Raw genomic sequence first — 17,942 nt, 5'->3', positions numbered from 1 at the left:
TTAAGTGACTCTATAGGTCTACCACTTAATAGAACGCCACTTAATCTGTCATCAACAGGTGTTATTAGGGATTAACAAAATCTAAGGTGAACAACCTTTCTTTCACAATTGAGCCAGTTTTGATGGTTGTTCTGACTTGAAGTAGAATTTACGGTCCCGCAAACAACCTTGTGACCATCCTAGCTGGAGCCAGATGAGAACCAGGAGGTGATTTCGATTGCCAAAGCAACTACTTTCTGCGGAGTATGGAGGGTCAGACGTCACTCTCGATCCCAACGTTTCCACATCGGGTTTCGGATTTTGAAACATTGACATGGTTTTCATGCGTAAGTTTTGCAAATCTGGGAATTCATATCATGCATCTTTGCATATAACTCAAATATGTGAAATTGCATCATTGTTTCACACGTAATGCGAATGAGTGCGAGAGTTCATTGCCAAATAAAAATGCGTGCATTTTGCTTTCTTGCAAGAAGCACTGAAACATTATATTGCAATGACACCTGAAGCAGAGTGAAGCTGGAGTGATTATCAAGAAGGTAAACGAGTAAAAACCCTTTTTATCTTCTGAACAAGAAAGAAAATAAAGAGAGTATAACATAGCTGCAACCTCAAAACCGCCGCAGCGAATTCAAGAACTTATACTTGGAGCGGGAAAATGTATGGTCCTCTAGTTGCAATGTAACATCTTAATGACAGTGCCTCAGTTTGTCAGTTCCATAATAGCAGTAACTATGTCACCATCCGCAGCTTTGAGTGCTTTCACAGCCCTTGATCTCGAAACCCCAGCTTGTGTCATTACCAACTCAATGTCCTTGGGTTCCACACCAGTTTCATCAACATCTTCATCGTCTTGTGCCACCGCTGATGGCTCAGGCTTTGAAATCACATTACTAATATTAGGAGCTTTGAACTGCTCTGCAGCCTGAGTCTGCAGTTGAGAGCTCAAATCCTCAATCTTTGCCTCCCCAAAAACAATATACATGTCTGAAACGGGGCTCTTGAAAACGTCTGGTTTAGATATAACAAACAGAATCTGGAGAGAGGAAAAAGAAAAACTGATTTAATTCAATTTCTAACAGTACATGAGAGAGCCAAGGAAGAAAAAATAGAGCAGCGACAGCAGGAGACACGAACAAGTATATTGAAAACTAACATTCTTGCTCTTTTTGACAGTAACCCGGCTGACACCAGGAATTGGCTTCATTCCAAGTTTCAACATTGCCTTGCGACTCTTCTTCTCACTTCGGCTCTGCTTAGACCTAGCAGTTCCGTCTCCTTGTCCTGCCATATTGCCACGATCTCAAAAAATTGTGAGATATACAGATCATACCTCGGTTAATTATAATTTTTTTTCTGTAAGAAAATCAAGCAGATTATACAGATCATACCTCAGTTAATCAGAATATTTTTGTCTATAAGAAAAGCAAGCAGATTATACAGATCATACCTCAGTTAATTAGAATGTTGTTTCTATAAGAAAACAGAGTGGTATAATAAGCTAATTAGAACGTAATTTCCATTGATAACTCATGCATTCATGGGAGTCAAACTCATGATCTCACCAATCACCCAATTCGTATAGTGATAGAGGTGCAAATTGATCCAAGACCATTGGCTTCAGTTAATCAGAAATTACAAAGAATGTGCTTATTTTCAAGATGTTTTGCACATTTCCCTCAAAATCATGAATTTACCTGACAGTACCTAACTTACCATAAAATCAGGCTAACCGCTAAAGTAGTTCATCTACATTCCAAACATTGTGAACACATCCAAATGATTAGCAAGGTTTTGTAAAGACCGCAAAAAACTATGGATTACATGAGCTTCTTTCTAGCTGAGTTTGTTATCTCCTAACTTGAATAAGTCACGAATTGTACTCTCACCTTCAGCATCATCTTCCTCCTTGTCATCACTCTCATCATCATCGTCTTCATCGTCTTCATCCTCGACTACAGGCTCATCAGGCTGCAAGGATATCACTCAAAACTTAGTGAGGCTATCATATCTTAGGCACAAAACTGCAAAAGCTAATTCTCATCATTAACAATTATCTGGATGAAAAAGAATCAGGAACAATCATCAATACTTAGGCTAGCAAATCAACGAAAGTACTGTAAGGGGGCAAAGAATATAGACCACACAAAAAACCTTGTACTTTCAGATTATTAAACCAAACCAAGCCTGTTGGGAAGAGGGGGGGGGAGAGTGAGAGAGATAGAGAGAGAGAGAGAGAGAGAGAATCCTTACCCCATATCGAACATTTAAACCAAAGCAAAAATAATGTGCCTAGGTACATATCCTGTGTACATGGCATTTTGAATAGTCAAACAAGTACATATATTTAATGCATGACATCTGAAATGCAAAAATTAATCCAGGAACAAGATTTATTGATCTGCTACAGTCATTTCCGACCTCATGGGCTACAAAATCCACTTGCCACAAAACCTATGAATTGCAACTGCCCAAAGAAACAATATTGATGGAGAAGGTTTAAAGCTCCCCAAAAATATCTATCATTCCTTTCCCACAAATACACCATAGTAGGCATATACGAGCATATTCCACATGATGTATCCACAACATTTTGCCCCATTCTACAGAAAACGCTAGAACTGAATACTCAACCTGCTAGGGCAGGGTGACAACCCGATCCAGCTGACTGAACCATACCCAAGTCGGTTGGGTTCCACCCTAGTCGTGATATGGGTTCTGTAGGAAATATACATTCCAAAGGAGGGTCAGGTTGGGTGAGATCCTTATATAAAAATACATTTTATTTTGCTCAAACCCTAGGTGCTCAAATGCCAATGAAAATCAACTGAGAATAAATACTCAACCCCCTTCGCCTAATCTATCATCCAACCCCCAGCCACCATTGCACTCATGGCTCAACTTCCTCTCTCTCTCTCTCTCTCATATACTAGCTATCTTTCTCTGCGAATCTCAATGAGCACACTCTGCATTTTGGGCATGGCAGTTGTAGAGACAACAGTCTTCTTGTACTGAGCATACACTTCTTTATATCATGCCCTATTATCAATCTCAGGTATTCCTTTTCTCTGATTTGATTCCTTCAACAAACTCTTTGATCTAGGGATTCTTGGTCAATTTCTTGGTGTTTAGGTTTCGGGTGTGCAAGCTGGTCAGCGTTTTGGCTTCTTGAGTTTTATCGATTGATTGGGCTGTATACTGTACAGGTCGTGAAATAGCCATTTCGAATTTTGTTTGGTTTTTTCCGGCAATGACAGCCATTAGTGGAACTGTGGAAGCAAGGTCAGTACCTAACCCCCTGACTGGTCAGAGGACGGGGGTGATCCTTCTGATGCAAAGTTGAGTTGGACGTCAGACATGCAGGCACCCAACTCGAGGGTTTGTGCCCTCCCAACAACCGTCGCAATTGGGGTCAAATAGGGAACGCGAAGTTTTTCACAAAGTTGCAAGACAATACTAAGACCCTTTTTTTTTTTTTTTCGTTTTTTAGGCTGAGTAAGATAAACTTTTCATAACCTCCATAATTCACGCAAAAACAACAATTCAAACAATATTCTAAATTCTTCAGTCAGAAACTTGAAAACCCATGTCAAAATTTCTTGTGACACTGAAGCTCATAACTTCATCGAAGCAATGTGAAGAAGAACATAACACGATCAGAAATGCAAAAGTCAATCCAAAGTGTCATACCATCACGAAGTCATCTAATCACACTTTTATTAGACCCATTTCTGGCATTAGAAGAATGCCCTTAACTCCAAAGAATTTATATATCATATGAATTTCAGAAACTCCTTATACGAGATACCAACCATGGTCGTATATAGCTTCACACTCTCAAAGTCCGAATACCCATTCAAAAAATTAAGTGAGAAGCACATAATTGAAAAACAAAGAGATTTACGTTAATCTTTTGCTGTTCAAGGTGGGCAGCGAGAAGCTCCTCCTGGGTCTCGGCAGTCATCGTGCTCGTGTGGTTCGTTTGAGATGTCTTCGCAGAAGTCGACACAAGGACGCCACACTTGGTGTAAAACCCTAAACATATATATAAGGAGGTATACTCGGGTTCGGGTTTGAATCAAACTGCACAATAATAATGGGTTATTTCTTGTTTATAATCTATTTTAACACTTGATAGTTTATGTTCTGCGGATTATTGAAAGGAATTTCGAAGTAGTTTTGTTAGGTCCAACAAAATATTTTATAAAAATAAATTTATAAAATGATATGATTTGATTTGATATTTAAATTTTGCTTTTCAATTTCAATAGCTAATCACAAAGCTTATTTACGTTCTACTTTTAGGGCCTGTTTGGGGTGGTTGTAAAAATATTAAAAAGTGCTTAAATAGCTTTAAAAGTTATTTAATAAAAAAATTAAGTTATTTGATTGTTACGTATTAAAGCACTTTTAATATCAAATAAATTAAAATATACATTTGAAGAAAAATATTAAGATTTATTTTGATATTTTTCTTCAAACGTACTTTTCTAAATAATGCGAAACGTAATTCAAATTTTAAAAATACTATAAATAGATAAAAATACTTATACAATTTTAAGATAATTACAATTTTAAAAATATGATCATAATCTTTAGAAATTCAAATAATCATCATTTATATCCCAGAAAACATTTATTTGTTTTTAAAAGTATTTTAAATATATGATTACCAAATAATAAATAACATTTTAATAGTAAAACTTATATTTCTCATCGCAATCCAAATATGTACTTGCTCTTGAGATAAAAAAATAAGTGCATTGCAACCCGTTGCAAAAAATTAGTTTCAAGTAAAAATAAAACTCCTCTGATCAGGATCTTGTTTCAAGTAATGTAATGTAATCTAGGGAAACTCTTGAAACTCTCTAGCCAGGGTATGACTAGTCGATTGCACGATCTTATGCTCAATATAGTGTAGTGGGAAGCAAGAGCACCTCACAACAACAAATAAAATTTAAAAAAAAAAATTAAGAAAGTAAAGGAATATACTCTGTAGCCTATCAATAGATGAGACAGGGCAAAAGGAAAGGCATTACCCTGCACCAATCAATATATAAGACACTTCTACCACTACTATAATTTGTAAATGAACATACAAAAGCGTCGAGTATTGGTCATTACAATCAATTCCATAACTACTCGAGCGGCCCGGGAAGGTCCAAAATGGGTCCCAACTTTTACCGACTGAATATCCGAGACTTGTTGGAAAGGAGAGACCTGGAAAAGGGGATGGCAATATCCTAAAGCCAACCGCCGCCGCCGCCACCACTTCCAGACCATCCATTCCCAGCCTGGGACTGCGAAGAACTTCTCTTTGGAGTAGTTCCCCACCCTGAACTCCTGTTATCAGGAGCGGCATCATTTGCACCAGCACCACTCCAATTTCCTCTGCCACCACCATTTCCATTCCCCCACCCACCATTGTCACTGCCACTAGCCCCATCCCCACCCCAACTACTACTACCACCTCTGTCGCTTCCACCATTACCCCAACCACCTGGAAAGGCCTCCCTGCCAGGTGAGTTTTGAATTTTGGCACCTGGAAAATTGCCCCATCCATCTTCCCCATCCTTGGTAGCCGAATCCCATTTAGGAGCATCATAACCAGAATCCTGCCTCTCATTGCTGGAATTATTTCCTCTCGTGCTGTTGAAAGAGCCTCGACCACGTCCACGCCCACCATATGGCCTTGGCACCCCACTCGGATGTCCATCTCGGCCACTGCCATTTCTGTGATCATTACGTCCTGTCAAACCAAACAGAGAAGTCAAGTTCTGGATAAAACAACAAAGCAAATAAGCAATACACGAAATTGATGCCAAATCAGCAGCAAAAACATATATAGAACAGAAGTTATAGCCGAAGAGGTGTTTATCAAAAGAACATCTGCCTGAGAAAAAAGAGGGAATATGAAGCAATTGACCAAAGAAAGAAGGCAAAAAGAACACTCAGCTAGAAGGCAACATAATATAAATCGTATATTTACATTACAAAATGACCAAAACAGAGAACAGCATTGTAACACAAAACAGACCTGATGTATTCATGTTTCTGCAGAGTTTACCTGTTCTTGAACCAGGAGTAGAAGAACGATCCCTGTCGTAAGACTGGCCTCTCCAATTATCCTCGTTGGTTGAACCACCCCATCCACTACCCATGGATGCCCCCGAAGAGCCCCCAGTTGCAGGGCTTCGCATTGGCACCCTAGCAGCAACAGATCTGAGAGATTGCGCTGACTGAGGATCATCAACATGTCTCTGAAAGTATGCCACAAGCCGATCAATGTCCTCAAACATCCTTTTCCTAAACTTGAATCCCTTTGGATATAGACCAACATACTCATGGTGCGGATTTGTACTTCTTATATAAGTCAGAATGAATGTGCCTGGATGCTCATGAGAGATGCCAAAACAATAAACTATTCTCATAGGATACTCCAATTTCTCAATTCTGAGGAGTTCATCAACTTCCGCTTTTGTTCCCTTTCTGAACTTGCGGTAACTTAGCATTCCCTTCAAGTGAGACACTAAAGGATCAACATATCGATCCATTACCTAGGGTTTTGGTCAGTAAAAACAGAAAAATGATTATCAATTTATTTATCGCAAATACAACGGGAAGAATATAATAGTTTTCTACATCAAGATAATCTTTTTATTTAAATGCCTATTTGTAGATGTACTAGTATGCTGAAATAGTTTGAGCCACTGTGACATGAAATTAAGCAACACTCTACATGGGGGACGCCTTTCTTACAGGAATAAATATAACATCCACACATTTGGTGTGGATAACATCTACTCATTTAGGAATGAAACTTATAGCCTGCAGACACTTAAGCATGCATTCAGTCTTTCACTCCATGAGAAGATACTGTGATTTCATTCTCTCATTAGATCTACTCATTAGACAGAAGGCATTCCAAAACAATACATCAGCTCATTTGCTAGGTTAATGCCAAGCAGATTCAGCTTGCTTTGAGCGTGAAAGCTCCTCAGCTAAATTATCAGAATGCCCCATTAACGAATATGGATGTTAGACAGCTTACTTGTCCAAGAAATAAAAAACAAAAGAGTGAAATAGATTCAGAACTTATCAAAAAAGCACTCCTTCATTATTCTTTTAATTAAATACAACCAATCAGAGAACAAACCTCAAAAAACAGTACTGACCTCATCCAAATCCTCAAAAGTGTCCTCCCCAATTTTCAATGTCTTCCCAATACGAAGTAAGCTTGTGATGTCCTTGTGCTCCTTTCCACCTTCGACTATGTCCTTGTGAGCATAAACTCCGTCATAAACTTTGAGAGTTAGAGTCAGATGTGAAGGCCCATGGCGACTGGGACTGATAATACTTTCGCCAGGATCCTTGTCAGACAAGAACTGTAGATATAACAGATGAGAGCTTAACTTTAGATTTAGTTAAAAAAAAATACTTATAAAAAAAGATAATTTGAACTTAGCGTGGCCGCAACAATCAATATCAAAATATTGCCAACATAATACACAAAAGAAAGACTTCGAAAGAGTTAACAAATTCCTCTCTTGGTCCTTTCAGACATGGTAATTCAAGTAAAACCCAAGTAAAATATCATCAGCAAATAAGACTCTGAAACAATTTAAAAAATCTCAGGTCATTCAAATCTGAAAGGTAGAATGGAATTTCATAATCTTCAAATAAGTAAAAGAAAATAAGATCTCCACTTATCAAGTGAATTATATAAATGCTCTCTTTGAACCAGAGCTTTATTCTTACAATGGCATGCAGAAAGAGAAACTACACCAAGAACCACAAAATCCCTCCAGAGCCAAAGTATAAGGTTGTTTTACACAAAATCTATGCCCCAGGGATTTAAATTTTTTCAGAGTTAACATCCTGAAAACAAAAATTACATGGGCATCATTTCTTTGTATAAATGATGTTTTATAGTCTTTGAAGAGATACAGGTCAAACCACTCTTTTCAAGTAATCACATATGTTATTTCATAAAGGGACCCCATTTTCCTCACAAAAACAATATTATTTCAGAGTGCAAGAGTTCAACCAAACCTCCTATAGGTTCCAAGAGAATAAATAAAGAGGGATACAGTTCCATGCCATTGGATATTAACAATGTTGTTTTGCTTATTAGAACTTAAACACTCTTGACAACTTACCTCCTTGGCTTCATCCAAGGTAATATTCTGGAAACGAGGATGAACAATCATCCTTGGCTTAAATAGCTTCTTCGCTAGCTCCTTTTCTTTGCGAGCTTTTTCTTGTTCACTTTGTAGCTGGCTCCGGTCTTCATGATAATAGGGATCTAAGTTCCTAACATACTGATGTCGATTATTTTGCATCTCACTCTCTCTAGAAACTAGGAAGACCTGATACCTGTTCTTCTGAATCGACTTAATCTTGCAAGTGAGAATGTCACCTTCATGTAGCCTGTCTGATAAATCAGGACTCTCCCTCCAATCATCTGAATAGTCTTCCTTCATGAGCATCCCAGTCAATCCAGATTCCAGCACACAAATTGCTTTCTGAGCTTGCACCCTGCGGACTGTAGCTTGCACAATTCTTCCCTCAGCAAGGGTCTCCTCAGTTTCACCTGAAATCATATAAAACTCCTCGTCTTGACTTGGCTCTTCATATTGCTTACGCCAATCTTGAAAACCCTGCATTAGTTCCCTTTTAATATCATAGAATGTTTCCTTCTTATTTTCACGGTTCTTGCTCTTAGCATAGGCATCAACATCAAGGACTCTCAAAATACTAGGCCTTTCTCTAACATGCTCTATCGCCATCTCCAAGGCATCATCGTCATCATTTGCTTCACCTCTTATATCCTCATCATACACATCTTTGGCCAACTCTTGTGCAAGCCCATAAGATTCTGGATGTATTCTTGTATCATCCAACAAATCAATGAATTGGGAGCTAGCAGCAGCCAATCCACTCCGCCGGACACGCAGAAAACCAACCGCATTGACAAACACCTTTTTACCAAGTCCATGCACAGTGACAAAGTCCTTTCGGGTAAAAGTTGCCCCGGCTCTTACCATGGACCTCTGCATAGATGCGGCCTTTCTGGGCCCAATTCCAGAAATGAACTGTAAAGGACCAAATAACCATTCATGGCCAATGGCTAAATTAACGTCAAGGCCCACCTGGTTTGTTAAGTCAACCATAACCTGTTCAATAATTCCATACTTCTCATCTGGGGCAAGAAAGTTCTCTAGGGAACTGAGTTTCCATGATAAAATCTCCCTTCCTGGTCCACATAGTGTAGCAACCATTGCCAAAGGATTTTGTAAATATCGCCCGAGGGCAGCAGCTCGCTTAACAATGCCTGACAAAATAAACCAACAATTAGAGAAATCCACCAGAACACATTTAATAAAATAAAATAAAACAGAAAAGAACCACGTACCTGGTTGCCCAGGTAGCTGATCAGAAGAAATCCGAGAGTTTTCATATAGACGAGGTAGAGATTCATCACCATAAACAATGCTTAACCCATCCATCTCACGTCCAAGATCTCTGGGATTTTCCTCCACCATCTTGAAAATAATCTGATAAACGCAAAGTACGCTAAATAAGACCATGCATCAAATGAGAAATTAAAAATGTGAACTGATTTACTCATTCCACAGAACGAGATTTACAAAACATCATATAGCCATGGAACTCAAGTCTACAGAAAGCTAAACCAGATTTATGTGATAACCCAACAGGGCAAGGAATAAAAAGGGAAAACAACTGAAAGGCTGATGCTCACATCACCAACTTAAAATAAATCAAAGGCAAATGCATTACACCGATATTCTCACGATATTAAAATTACAGCGAGTCAAGTTTAATCTTTTATTTGCCATTGAGACATTATAAGAGTAAACGAACTAGTGTGATACCAGCCTATTGATATGCCAGACTTTTAAAACAAAAGCATGACATGTGTGATCTCACTTCTCTCCCCCAATGCCTAATAATCGACACAATACAATCTATATCTGAAGATCTCGGAACCATTAGAGAATCAAATATACATCCAAACATGGAAATGCAACAGACACCAGAGTAGAACACTTGAACAACAAAATTTTTCTCTCAAGTAATAAATTCATAAAACAAAAACAAAAACAAAAAACTAAGTAGACATATGGTACAATAGGATTTCCAAAATTTAGAGTGCTGCTATAGACTGCCAAAGTAAATCATCTGAGGGAACTAATACATACTGCCTAAATAAACCACCTAAGGGCACTACTACATACTTCCAGAATAACTCATCTAATATAGATCTTAATAACATAGACTTCAGTAAATTTAGCAGAAGCTCTACACCATTGAAGGCATCCATATGATTGTTCCGGTCTAAATCTTTCGTCAAAGCATGATGAAACTGAAAGCTTATTTGCCTAGAAAGGTTTGACGACCAATTCACAGCACTACTCACTACAATTGAGGCAGGTCACTCGCTTGAAACAAAATCAAGATTTAAGAAGAGCAGGGAGTTAAAGCACTTACTTGGGCAATCAACTACGATGCAAAGGGAGGTAGTACAAGTCAAGGGAGGACTAGAGGGAGGGCAGGAGTATGAAGCCTTCCTCCGTCCTCATAGGATCATTTGGGTGGAGTATTAGTCTTGTGGAAACAAGGGGTTGGGGTAATTACAATGATTTGGTTTGCTTTGGGGAGGCGTGTTTTGTCCCAATCGGGCTTGGTATATTGGATAGGTTTCTAATTTCTCCCTCTTTGGGCGATGTTCATTAGGGGTTCTCTATTATGCACTAGGTGTTTTCTCTTGTATACACCCAGTGTACTTGATTACGCCTATTGATATTTATACATTTTCACTTATAAAAAAAATGCCTAGAAAGGACTCCAAAGTTTCCAATCCAAAAAGCAAGTAATTCAATAACCATGGTGGGGATTACACAATTGCCAAAAAAAAATATATATATATATATATAATACCAAAGCAAATAACTCCCAAGTGGTTCCCCTGCAAATTTTTTTTTCTTTTTTAATTGGGCATCGAGTGTCCAGGAACAGAGTCCCGACTAATCCTGAGGGTGCACAGGCCCTCAACATTAGATTTACAATAGATTTAACATACAACACCAACCAAAATTCTTCCCCACTAGTCCCCTGATATCCCTTGTGCAAATCTTCCATAAAGCTGCCATCTATAAAACAAAAATAAAATACAGCAACCCCTTGGTCTTGGTCTTGGGGCATCACTCCTTTCAAGGTCCAAGATTCAACACCTCATGGATGCAAACAATCTTTTAGGGCCACACCCCTAGTGAAAAGCCAGTGATTTAACCAATTCCGTCTAGGGAAACTTCTGAGGGTGCGGTGCACGGGACCTAAGTTTACTCTGTAGGGTGGGTCCAAAGGCCCTGCCTTGGAGAGGTTCCTCGACATAAAAAAATAAAAATACAGCTTTCACATGCACTTTAACACCCATAAACATTTTTTTAAGGGAACATAACAATCAACAATAGGATGAAACATTTTTTGATAGGAGGGAATGAAACATCAATGGAGCATTATGTGTATAAAATCATCAGCTCCAAAACAGATTAGATTCTTTAAAAATGATATTTATAGGAAAATGGCAATCATAAATAAGAGTTTTTCGGTTATGTTTGGTTTCCAGAAATTTTCAGAATTTTTTAGAATTTTTGTTTTTAACTTCAATTCAAACATATTTTGAAAACCAATTTTTTCCCTAAAAGAAAAGGCATTTGATCCTTTGCCTAAGTTTCCATGTATAAAAACCCACAAAAAACCAAAATTCTACAAAAACTAGAAATGCATCTCACAAAACTTGTCCAAACAAATTTTCAATTCTACCTATTCACTTTTACAAACCCCAATACAAAATACACCTCCAAAATTTACAAAAAAAAAAAAAAAAAATGGTTCTCATTCTACCATAGTGGAAATGATTCAGGCGATGTAAAAATAAATAAATAAAAATAAAAATCTCATTCTACCTACACATTTTCACCAAATGCAGTAGAAAACACATCTTAATTCTCTTTTCTCAAGAATTCTCAAAAAGATTACAGAAGTTTTCACTTACCAAACTTGTCCTTAGGTATTAACTTATAGGAAAAAAAGTAAATTCACTTACTTGGGCTTTGCCTAGCTTCATTCAAATCAATAAAGACTATTACTTATCAAAAAAAAAAAACAAATTCACAATCAATATTGCAAGGACCCATCATAACCTAGCTTTAAAAAGCATATAAATCAAACCCTAAAACTCAACTTACTTGTCTTCCTTAAACAGCAGTTTTCATTAATTAGATGTGCAATTGTGAAAACAGTGCTACAGTTATCTTATAAAGAGAGAGGATATGAAAATCCTGGCCGAAGAAGAAAAAAAGAGACAAGTGCACATTGCATCTCACCCCCTCGTGCAGCATAAATGATAAGACAACACAAGAAAGAGTAACAGAAATTATAAGATCCATGAATCATTGGAGCTTTGCATGGTGCCATAATTCCAATGATCTCATCAATGCTTAGCATATAAGGAAGAACAAATGGAAAGATATAGTAGTGCTCACCTCATATATATCCTCCTTCAGGCGAGTACATGACAAATTCACAGCTCCTAAAACAACAACATGTGGTTGATGATCCATCATGAACTTTAATACACGTTCCTGGTCGTTTTTCTTCCGTTGCTGGTCATTAACATTTTGAGACCGCAAAGTAAGGGATCCAGTATAAAGCACATCCAGCACCTCCCCTGATGAATCTAACATCACAAAAGTGGTTGCCGGCTTTCCAGGACCCCAACAACAAGCCATGACTCTTGGGGCAGCTTCGTCATAAGAACTGCTATCAGTTTCCTTCCTTTGATATGGCCCTACTGAGACTTTACTCCACAAAACGTTACCATACTCCACAAGTAACCAATTTTTCGCTCTATTAGTCAACAAAGATCTTGCTTCTTTCTCCATCGAAGGTAGAAGAAACCCAAAAAGTGCATCCTGCAATATCAACTTTCTCTGCTCATTCCACAGTTGAGCAGATTTACTAACACCATCACTAAGATAGTACTCATTAAAGTCACTTGTCAACTTATTCAAGTCTTCTTCTGACATCTTAATAGTAACTTGAAGAAGCTTTTCCTCTTCAGCCTTCTGGATAAGGAGCCATTGTGCATCGTCAAATGCACTCAAGGGCTTCTCACGCAACCACTTTACCCCAGCAAACTGATGAAAAGGATCTATTGCTGCAAGGCCATCATGTGTTGGACATGTTGATACCAGAGCATGATCCATAAAATTGCTACGCACATGTTTCCTAACGCATGGCTCACAACTGATTTCCACAGCTGCCTGAACCAGTAAAAGAAATTTGGCAGTCAAAATTTTGCCTACGATCAAGCATCATAAAGGGAAACTGCTGCATTTATGACAAGAAACTAACATACCATGTGCCTAGCCCCTTTAAGCACAGCTTGAGGTGTCTCAAACATGGCACATGTAAAGTTTGATGCCATCTCCTCTGGTGTTTCCTTAGGATCCTCCAACTCATCATTTCTCTACAATCCAGTGAAACAGGAACCCTGAGTTTCATTCAACAGAATAACAATTTCAGGTCAGAGTGACTCACCATCTTTTCTAAGGATAGCTGCAATCCAAATTGCTCAGAACTGTAGCCAAACTTGCTTGCAACCTCCCATAGGCCAGCTTTCCCACAAATGCTATACAGGGATTTCCTCTTAGGCCTCTTGTATTGTCCTTCATCAACACCAATTTCGCCGGATGGGAAATGCAAGTTAAACTTGGAATCAACGTCATCAACCTCCCTTTCAGACTCTGCCGCCTTGAGTGACTTCATGATTGATTCAAAAAGTTGCTGATTTAAATTGAGTCTTGTTTCATCATAAACACGCCGAGATTCTTCCTCAAACCTCTTATTATAGTATGACTGAAGGGCACTCTTTCGCTTCTGAAGTAGGAGCCACTTTCTGTCCAAGTCTTGAATTGCCCAAAGTACCTTTTATACATGCAAATGTTATTCACTTATTAGTCACACCATTAACAACAAATAAATATCATCTCTGCAAGTTTAATACACTTTCAACTGCATGCCATGACTAGTACATTTACCTTGTGCCACTTAAGCGTGGGCGTCTTATCACTCCTATCCTGATTATCATCATCATCAGCTTCAGGTTGCTCAGGATCTTTCAATAGGCTTAGGCACTCTTCCTTCCGATACATAGCAATAAAGGGGATCTGAAGGCATGAAAGAAATTGCCAGAAGAATATGATCAGGATCAGATCAAACAAAGAGCGACCACAAGTGAAAATAAGGGAATACTGACATCTAATTTTTGCACATGCAGCAGGTCCAAAAATCTCATGATGTCATCCTTGTTGATAGAAAGATCCCACCCATCCTTAGGCGTCCCCCTGCCCCTCTTGCCATATAAAGGTACCGTACCACTTGCGAGTTGACTATATATCCAGGTGCTCTCTTCATCTATGCTAACTTCATCTAACGGAGGTGAACCCGTACTTTCCTCAGATATCTGCAAAAAATACAAGAGCAAAGAAATATATACAGTTTATTCAACATGTCACCTAGATGTTCTCATGTGAAACATGAAAACTCCCACTTAGAAAGTGGAGAGAACATTGCCAAATTTCAAACTACTATGCTGAAAATTTTGTATGGGTGGACTACGGTCCCTCACAATACCCACTTTGCATCTTATGTAAATTTTATCAATCATTGCTCCCTCCCCTTAAATTAGGCATTCCCCAATGTATACCCCTAGTTCATTTGGGTTGTGCCCCAAGCACCTTTTAATAAAATGTGGTATTTGTACTTACAAAAAAGAGTTTTTCATGTGAAATAAAAGAAAATCCTCTCAGGGTTTAATTGGGTAAAAGATATGTTGCGTTTGCACAATCTCTAGGATGCCTCATTATAAAAAAATAAAGGCCTATCCCCTTAGGCCTGTCAAACCTGCATTCTCTCTGGGGCATCACGCTCTCGTATTTGGTCATCTTTCTCTGTCATATACTTCTCAGAAAGAACAATCGGTTCAAATTCATCTTCAAGTCTCCTTTCTCTCCATTCACTAGAATCTATGCCTTGCTTACGGAGCTGCAGGAGTTCATCAACATCACCAAATATTTCATGAGCTTCCTGCAAAGCAGATGAGGAAATTCCCGGTGCCCTTCTATTCCCTCCTTTCTTTAGCCGCCTCCCTCCTCTACAAAAGTCAATTAGTTTATAGTTAATTAAGTTGCTTGGTTATAATAGGATACGTCAGTATAAATTAAAATGCACACGAAACAACAATATGTACTTGGGAGGAGCTCTATGTTCATCTTCTTCATCCACAATAAAGTCTGCCATCTCATCCTCTTCACCAATGTCCCCATCCTCTTCTTCTGCCTGTTCCTCCTCTTCAGCGACGTCCTCAAGTGGAGCTGCTATAATCACCGAAATAGTCAATCAACAGCCAACAGGTACATATACCAATTATTTTTAGAAAAAAAAACACCTTCATCGTCGCCAAATAAACTGCGCTTGAGCTTCTCCTCAGCAGTCCGCCCACTTTTACCACTTCCAAAAATTTCCTCCTCATCAGAGAACCCAGAGGGCTCTTCCTCAGAAACCCCCTGAGCTTTTTTCAGCCGCTTAAACTTTTTGCTCTGCTGAAAAAGTTTCCAGAAAAAACCTTGAGACACGAACTATCATACTTTGCATATACCCAGATCTACAGAATGGAAAACAATATTAGAGGATGAAATGAAAAGATATCAGCAAAATTTCGCAACCTTCCAACGGGGAATGGTAATATTATTGTCCTCAAGGAGTTCATAATCATCTTCATCGAGTGTATAATTCTCTCTAAAAAAAAAACAGAAACCAAGGAGGTTAGAAACAAGAACTTAGCCTGGATGATGTCAGAAAATAAAATAAAAAATAAAGACAGGGTAAAAGATTTGTAATTTACCATATTTTCAAATTAATGAGAGGGGAGGGTAAAATGAATCACATATCAACTAGCCACGAATTTAAAAGGTTTGGTCAAAAAACTGACTTCATTTTTTTTAATAGATGATAGGTAACAAAACACTCATTAAAAAGGGTGAAAGGCGCACTCAGGTACACAGGATTCATACAAGATGAAGGGTTAAATGCGCACTGGATACAATAAAATCATGAAAAACTAGCCTGTTAAATACAGTAATTGACCTCTGTTCTTACAATCTCCTAAACATAAAACAAGTCCATTAAAAAAAAAAAAAAAAGCACTTCTAAATATTATTAAATAAATCGAAAGGAAAAAAATTCACTTTTTCTTCCTTTTCTTCTTCTTCTGCCTCTCCTCGTCACTGTCTTCCCTCTCTTCTTCATCTTGTTCCTCTTCTTCATCAACGTCATCCACTATAAATCCATCCTTCTCATATTCATCTTGCCCTTCTTCTGCAGGAATAATTAAGAACAAACAAAAACAAAAACGAATTAGTCTCGCCTACCAGAGCACTCACACAGATAATGTCCAAGGGTGGATAACTACCAAAACGTCCCCCCGCCCCCAAAAAAAAAAACACAAGGGAAACCTTTTTTATAATATGTGAACATACAGGAAACTCTAGAAGGTTCTCATCGAGTTATCAACCCTCTTCAAAGCTCAGTGTTTACTTGAGAGAAAACATATTTCAGAATCTCAATTCTTGTAAATTCATGTTGAGGGGAAAACATATTATTTTGATCAATAAAATCTTGTTTACCGATCTTAAAAAAAAAATCATGTCGCTTGCGTTCCCAAATTTGTGAAAACGTCAGTCTCAACTGAACCCAAAGAAAATCTAAGCTTTCTCAAAATTACAAAATGGGGGTTGCAGAGAGAAAACATTGTCATGTTGTTGAGATGGGCCTGTCTTTCTTAGATCAAGCTCGGCTTCCCGAGCTCTCCTGTCCAAACTAACGAAAACCTTAAAGCCTCTCCCGCAGTTTGTCGCCAAAGAAACGCAATTAATGTTTTCACGTGGTTTTGGCATCTGAAATATATATAAATATAAAAAAAAAAATGCAAACCCGAAACGAGTTCCCTTTCCCGCATTTTCTCATCAACCAAACATCTCCATCAAGGAAGAAAAAGAAAACCTTCGCCCCAAAATGGTTCCCGGAAACCGTTCTTACTCTCCATGCAAACACGGACCCTAATTTGAGCCCTTGAACAACTCACACACTAATAAATCCACTAAACCCCAAAGAATTCAACCAAACAAAAAAACGCAACGAAACCCAGTAACCTCAGATTCCAAAAAATGTTATCCCTAAAACCGAACCCTAAAGCCCGTACCGTCTTCTTCATCCTCTTCGTCTTCGTCGACATCGCGGGCTGCGTCTCTATGTACGGGACCCCTCTCGTCCTCCTCTTCGACCTCGACCTCATCTGCATTCAAATCCAACAACAACGACGATCAATGTGAGAAAGAGTCCTAGGGCTTTTCGTTTGTCGAATAAACGAAAGTAAATCTAGGGTTTCCAACGGCTCACCTTCTTCGTCGGAAACTACGGCTTTTCCCATTCTCGAACAAGGAAATTAGGGCAACACCAAGAAGAGCAGACTGAGGAAGATTGAGAGAGAGAGAGAGAGAGAGAGAGGAAGCAGGGAGTGTTTGCGAACGTGTGAGAGAAACTGAGCTGAGCCCGAGAAGAAAAATGCCGTGGGCACTTGCATTTCCACAGCCTTACGTGGACAACGTTATTAATTTTAAAAAAACAATGTGCCATATTAAGGCCAAATTTAGATAGTAAATTCATCCCAATTCAATTTATTTTATCTTATTATTATAATTTTTTAAATTTTTATATAAAATATAATAAATAATTTAACTTTTTTAAATCTTAAAATAAATAATAATATTAAAATATAATATTCTAACAATATTTTA

At 38.2% G+C, this 17,942-nt stretch overlaps 2 protein-coding genes across 4 annotated transcripts; both read right to left on the bottom strand.

Moving 5' to 3' along the window:
- Positions 1 to 542: 542 nt before the first annotated feature.
- LOC121264295 (nascent polypeptide-associated complex subunit alpha-like protein 1) lies at positions 543 to 4,093 on the bottom strand. The gene is made up of 4 exons (XM_041167415.1): positions 3,905 to 4,093; positions 1,890 to 1,971; positions 1,157 to 1,284; positions 543 to 1,036 (listed from the first exon to the last, which is right to left on the bottom strand). The coding sequence occupies exons 1-4, from the start codon at positions 3,962 to 3,964 to the stop codon at positions 704 to 706; spliced, it is 603 nt and encodes a 200-aa protein (XP_041023349.1). The 5' UTR covers positions 3,965 to 4,093; the 3' UTR covers positions 543 to 703.
- An 886-nt stretch (positions 4,094 to 4,979) lies between these two features.
- On the bottom strand, positions 4,980 to 17,729 carry LOC121264287 (transcription elongation factor SPT6 homolog). Of its 3 annotated transcripts, none has more exons than XM_041167403.1 (17): positions 17,545 to 17,729; positions 17,348 to 17,440; positions 16,335 to 16,464; positions 15,813 to 15,885; positions 15,536 to 15,689; positions 15,338 to 15,464; positions 14,992 to 15,241; positions 14,345 to 14,551; positions 14,127 to 14,255; positions 13,627 to 14,013; positions 13,445 to 13,555; positions 12,570 to 13,349; positions 9,416 to 9,557; positions 8,160 to 9,334; positions 7,176 to 7,385; positions 6,068 to 6,557; positions 4,980 to 5,749 (listed from the first exon to the last, which is right to left on the bottom strand). In XM_041167403.1, the coding sequence occupies exons 1-17, from the start codon at positions 17,573 to 17,575 to the stop codon at positions 5,244 to 5,246; spliced, it is 4,995 nt and encodes a 1,664-aa protein (XP_041023337.1). In that variant the 5' UTR covers positions 17,576 to 17,729; the 3' UTR covers positions 4,980 to 5,243. The 3 variants fall into 3 exon arrangements, with proteins under 3 accessions (XP_041023337.1, XP_041023338.1, XP_041023339.1); XM_041167404.1 differs by having other exon boundaries at positions 15,338 to 15,461; XM_041167405.1 differs by having other exon boundaries at positions 15,536 to 15,686.
- Between the last annotated feature and the right edge of the window lie 213 nt (positions 17,730 to 17,942).

The sequence above is a fragment of the Juglans microcarpa x Juglans regia genome, chromosome 5D (genome assembly GCF_004785595.1).
Source record: "Juglans microcarpa x Juglans regia isolate MS1-56 chromosome 5D, Jm3101_v1.0, whole genome shotgun sequence".
In the NCBI taxonomy this organism is placed as follows: Eukaryota; Viridiplantae; Streptophyta; class Magnoliopsida; order Fagales; family Juglandaceae; genus Juglans; species Juglans microcarpa x Juglans regia.
This window is presented reverse-complemented; position numbering and strand designations above follow the sequence as displayed.

Bases quoted from the DNA above. Each gene is read 5' to 3' on its own strand.
- LOC121264287 (XM_041167403.1), bottom strand. From the start codon at position 17,575: ATGGGAAAAGCCGTAGTTTCCGACGAAGAAG. The intron at 16,465-17,347 runs GTACGGGCTTTA...TTATTCCTGCAG, and splicing joins CGAAGAGGATGAAGAAGACG to AAGAAGGGCAAGATGAATAT. The intron at 5,750-6,067 runs GTAAACTCTGCA...TTGGTTTGACAG, and splicing joins TACTCCTGGTTCAAGAACAG to GACGTAATGATCACAGAAAT.
- LOC121264295 (XM_041167415.1), bottom strand. From the start codon at position 3,964: ATGACTGCCGAGACCCAGGAGGAGCTTCTCGCTGCCCACCTTGAACAG. The intron at 1,972-3,904 runs GTAAATCTCTTT...ATATCCTTGCAG, and splicing joins TTGAACAGCAAAAGATTAAC to CCTGATGAGCCTGTAGTCGA. The intron at 1,037-1,156 runs GTTAGTTTTCAA...TCCTCTCTCCAG, and splicing joins CTGTCAAAAAGAGCAAGAAT to ATTCTGTTTGTTATATCTAA.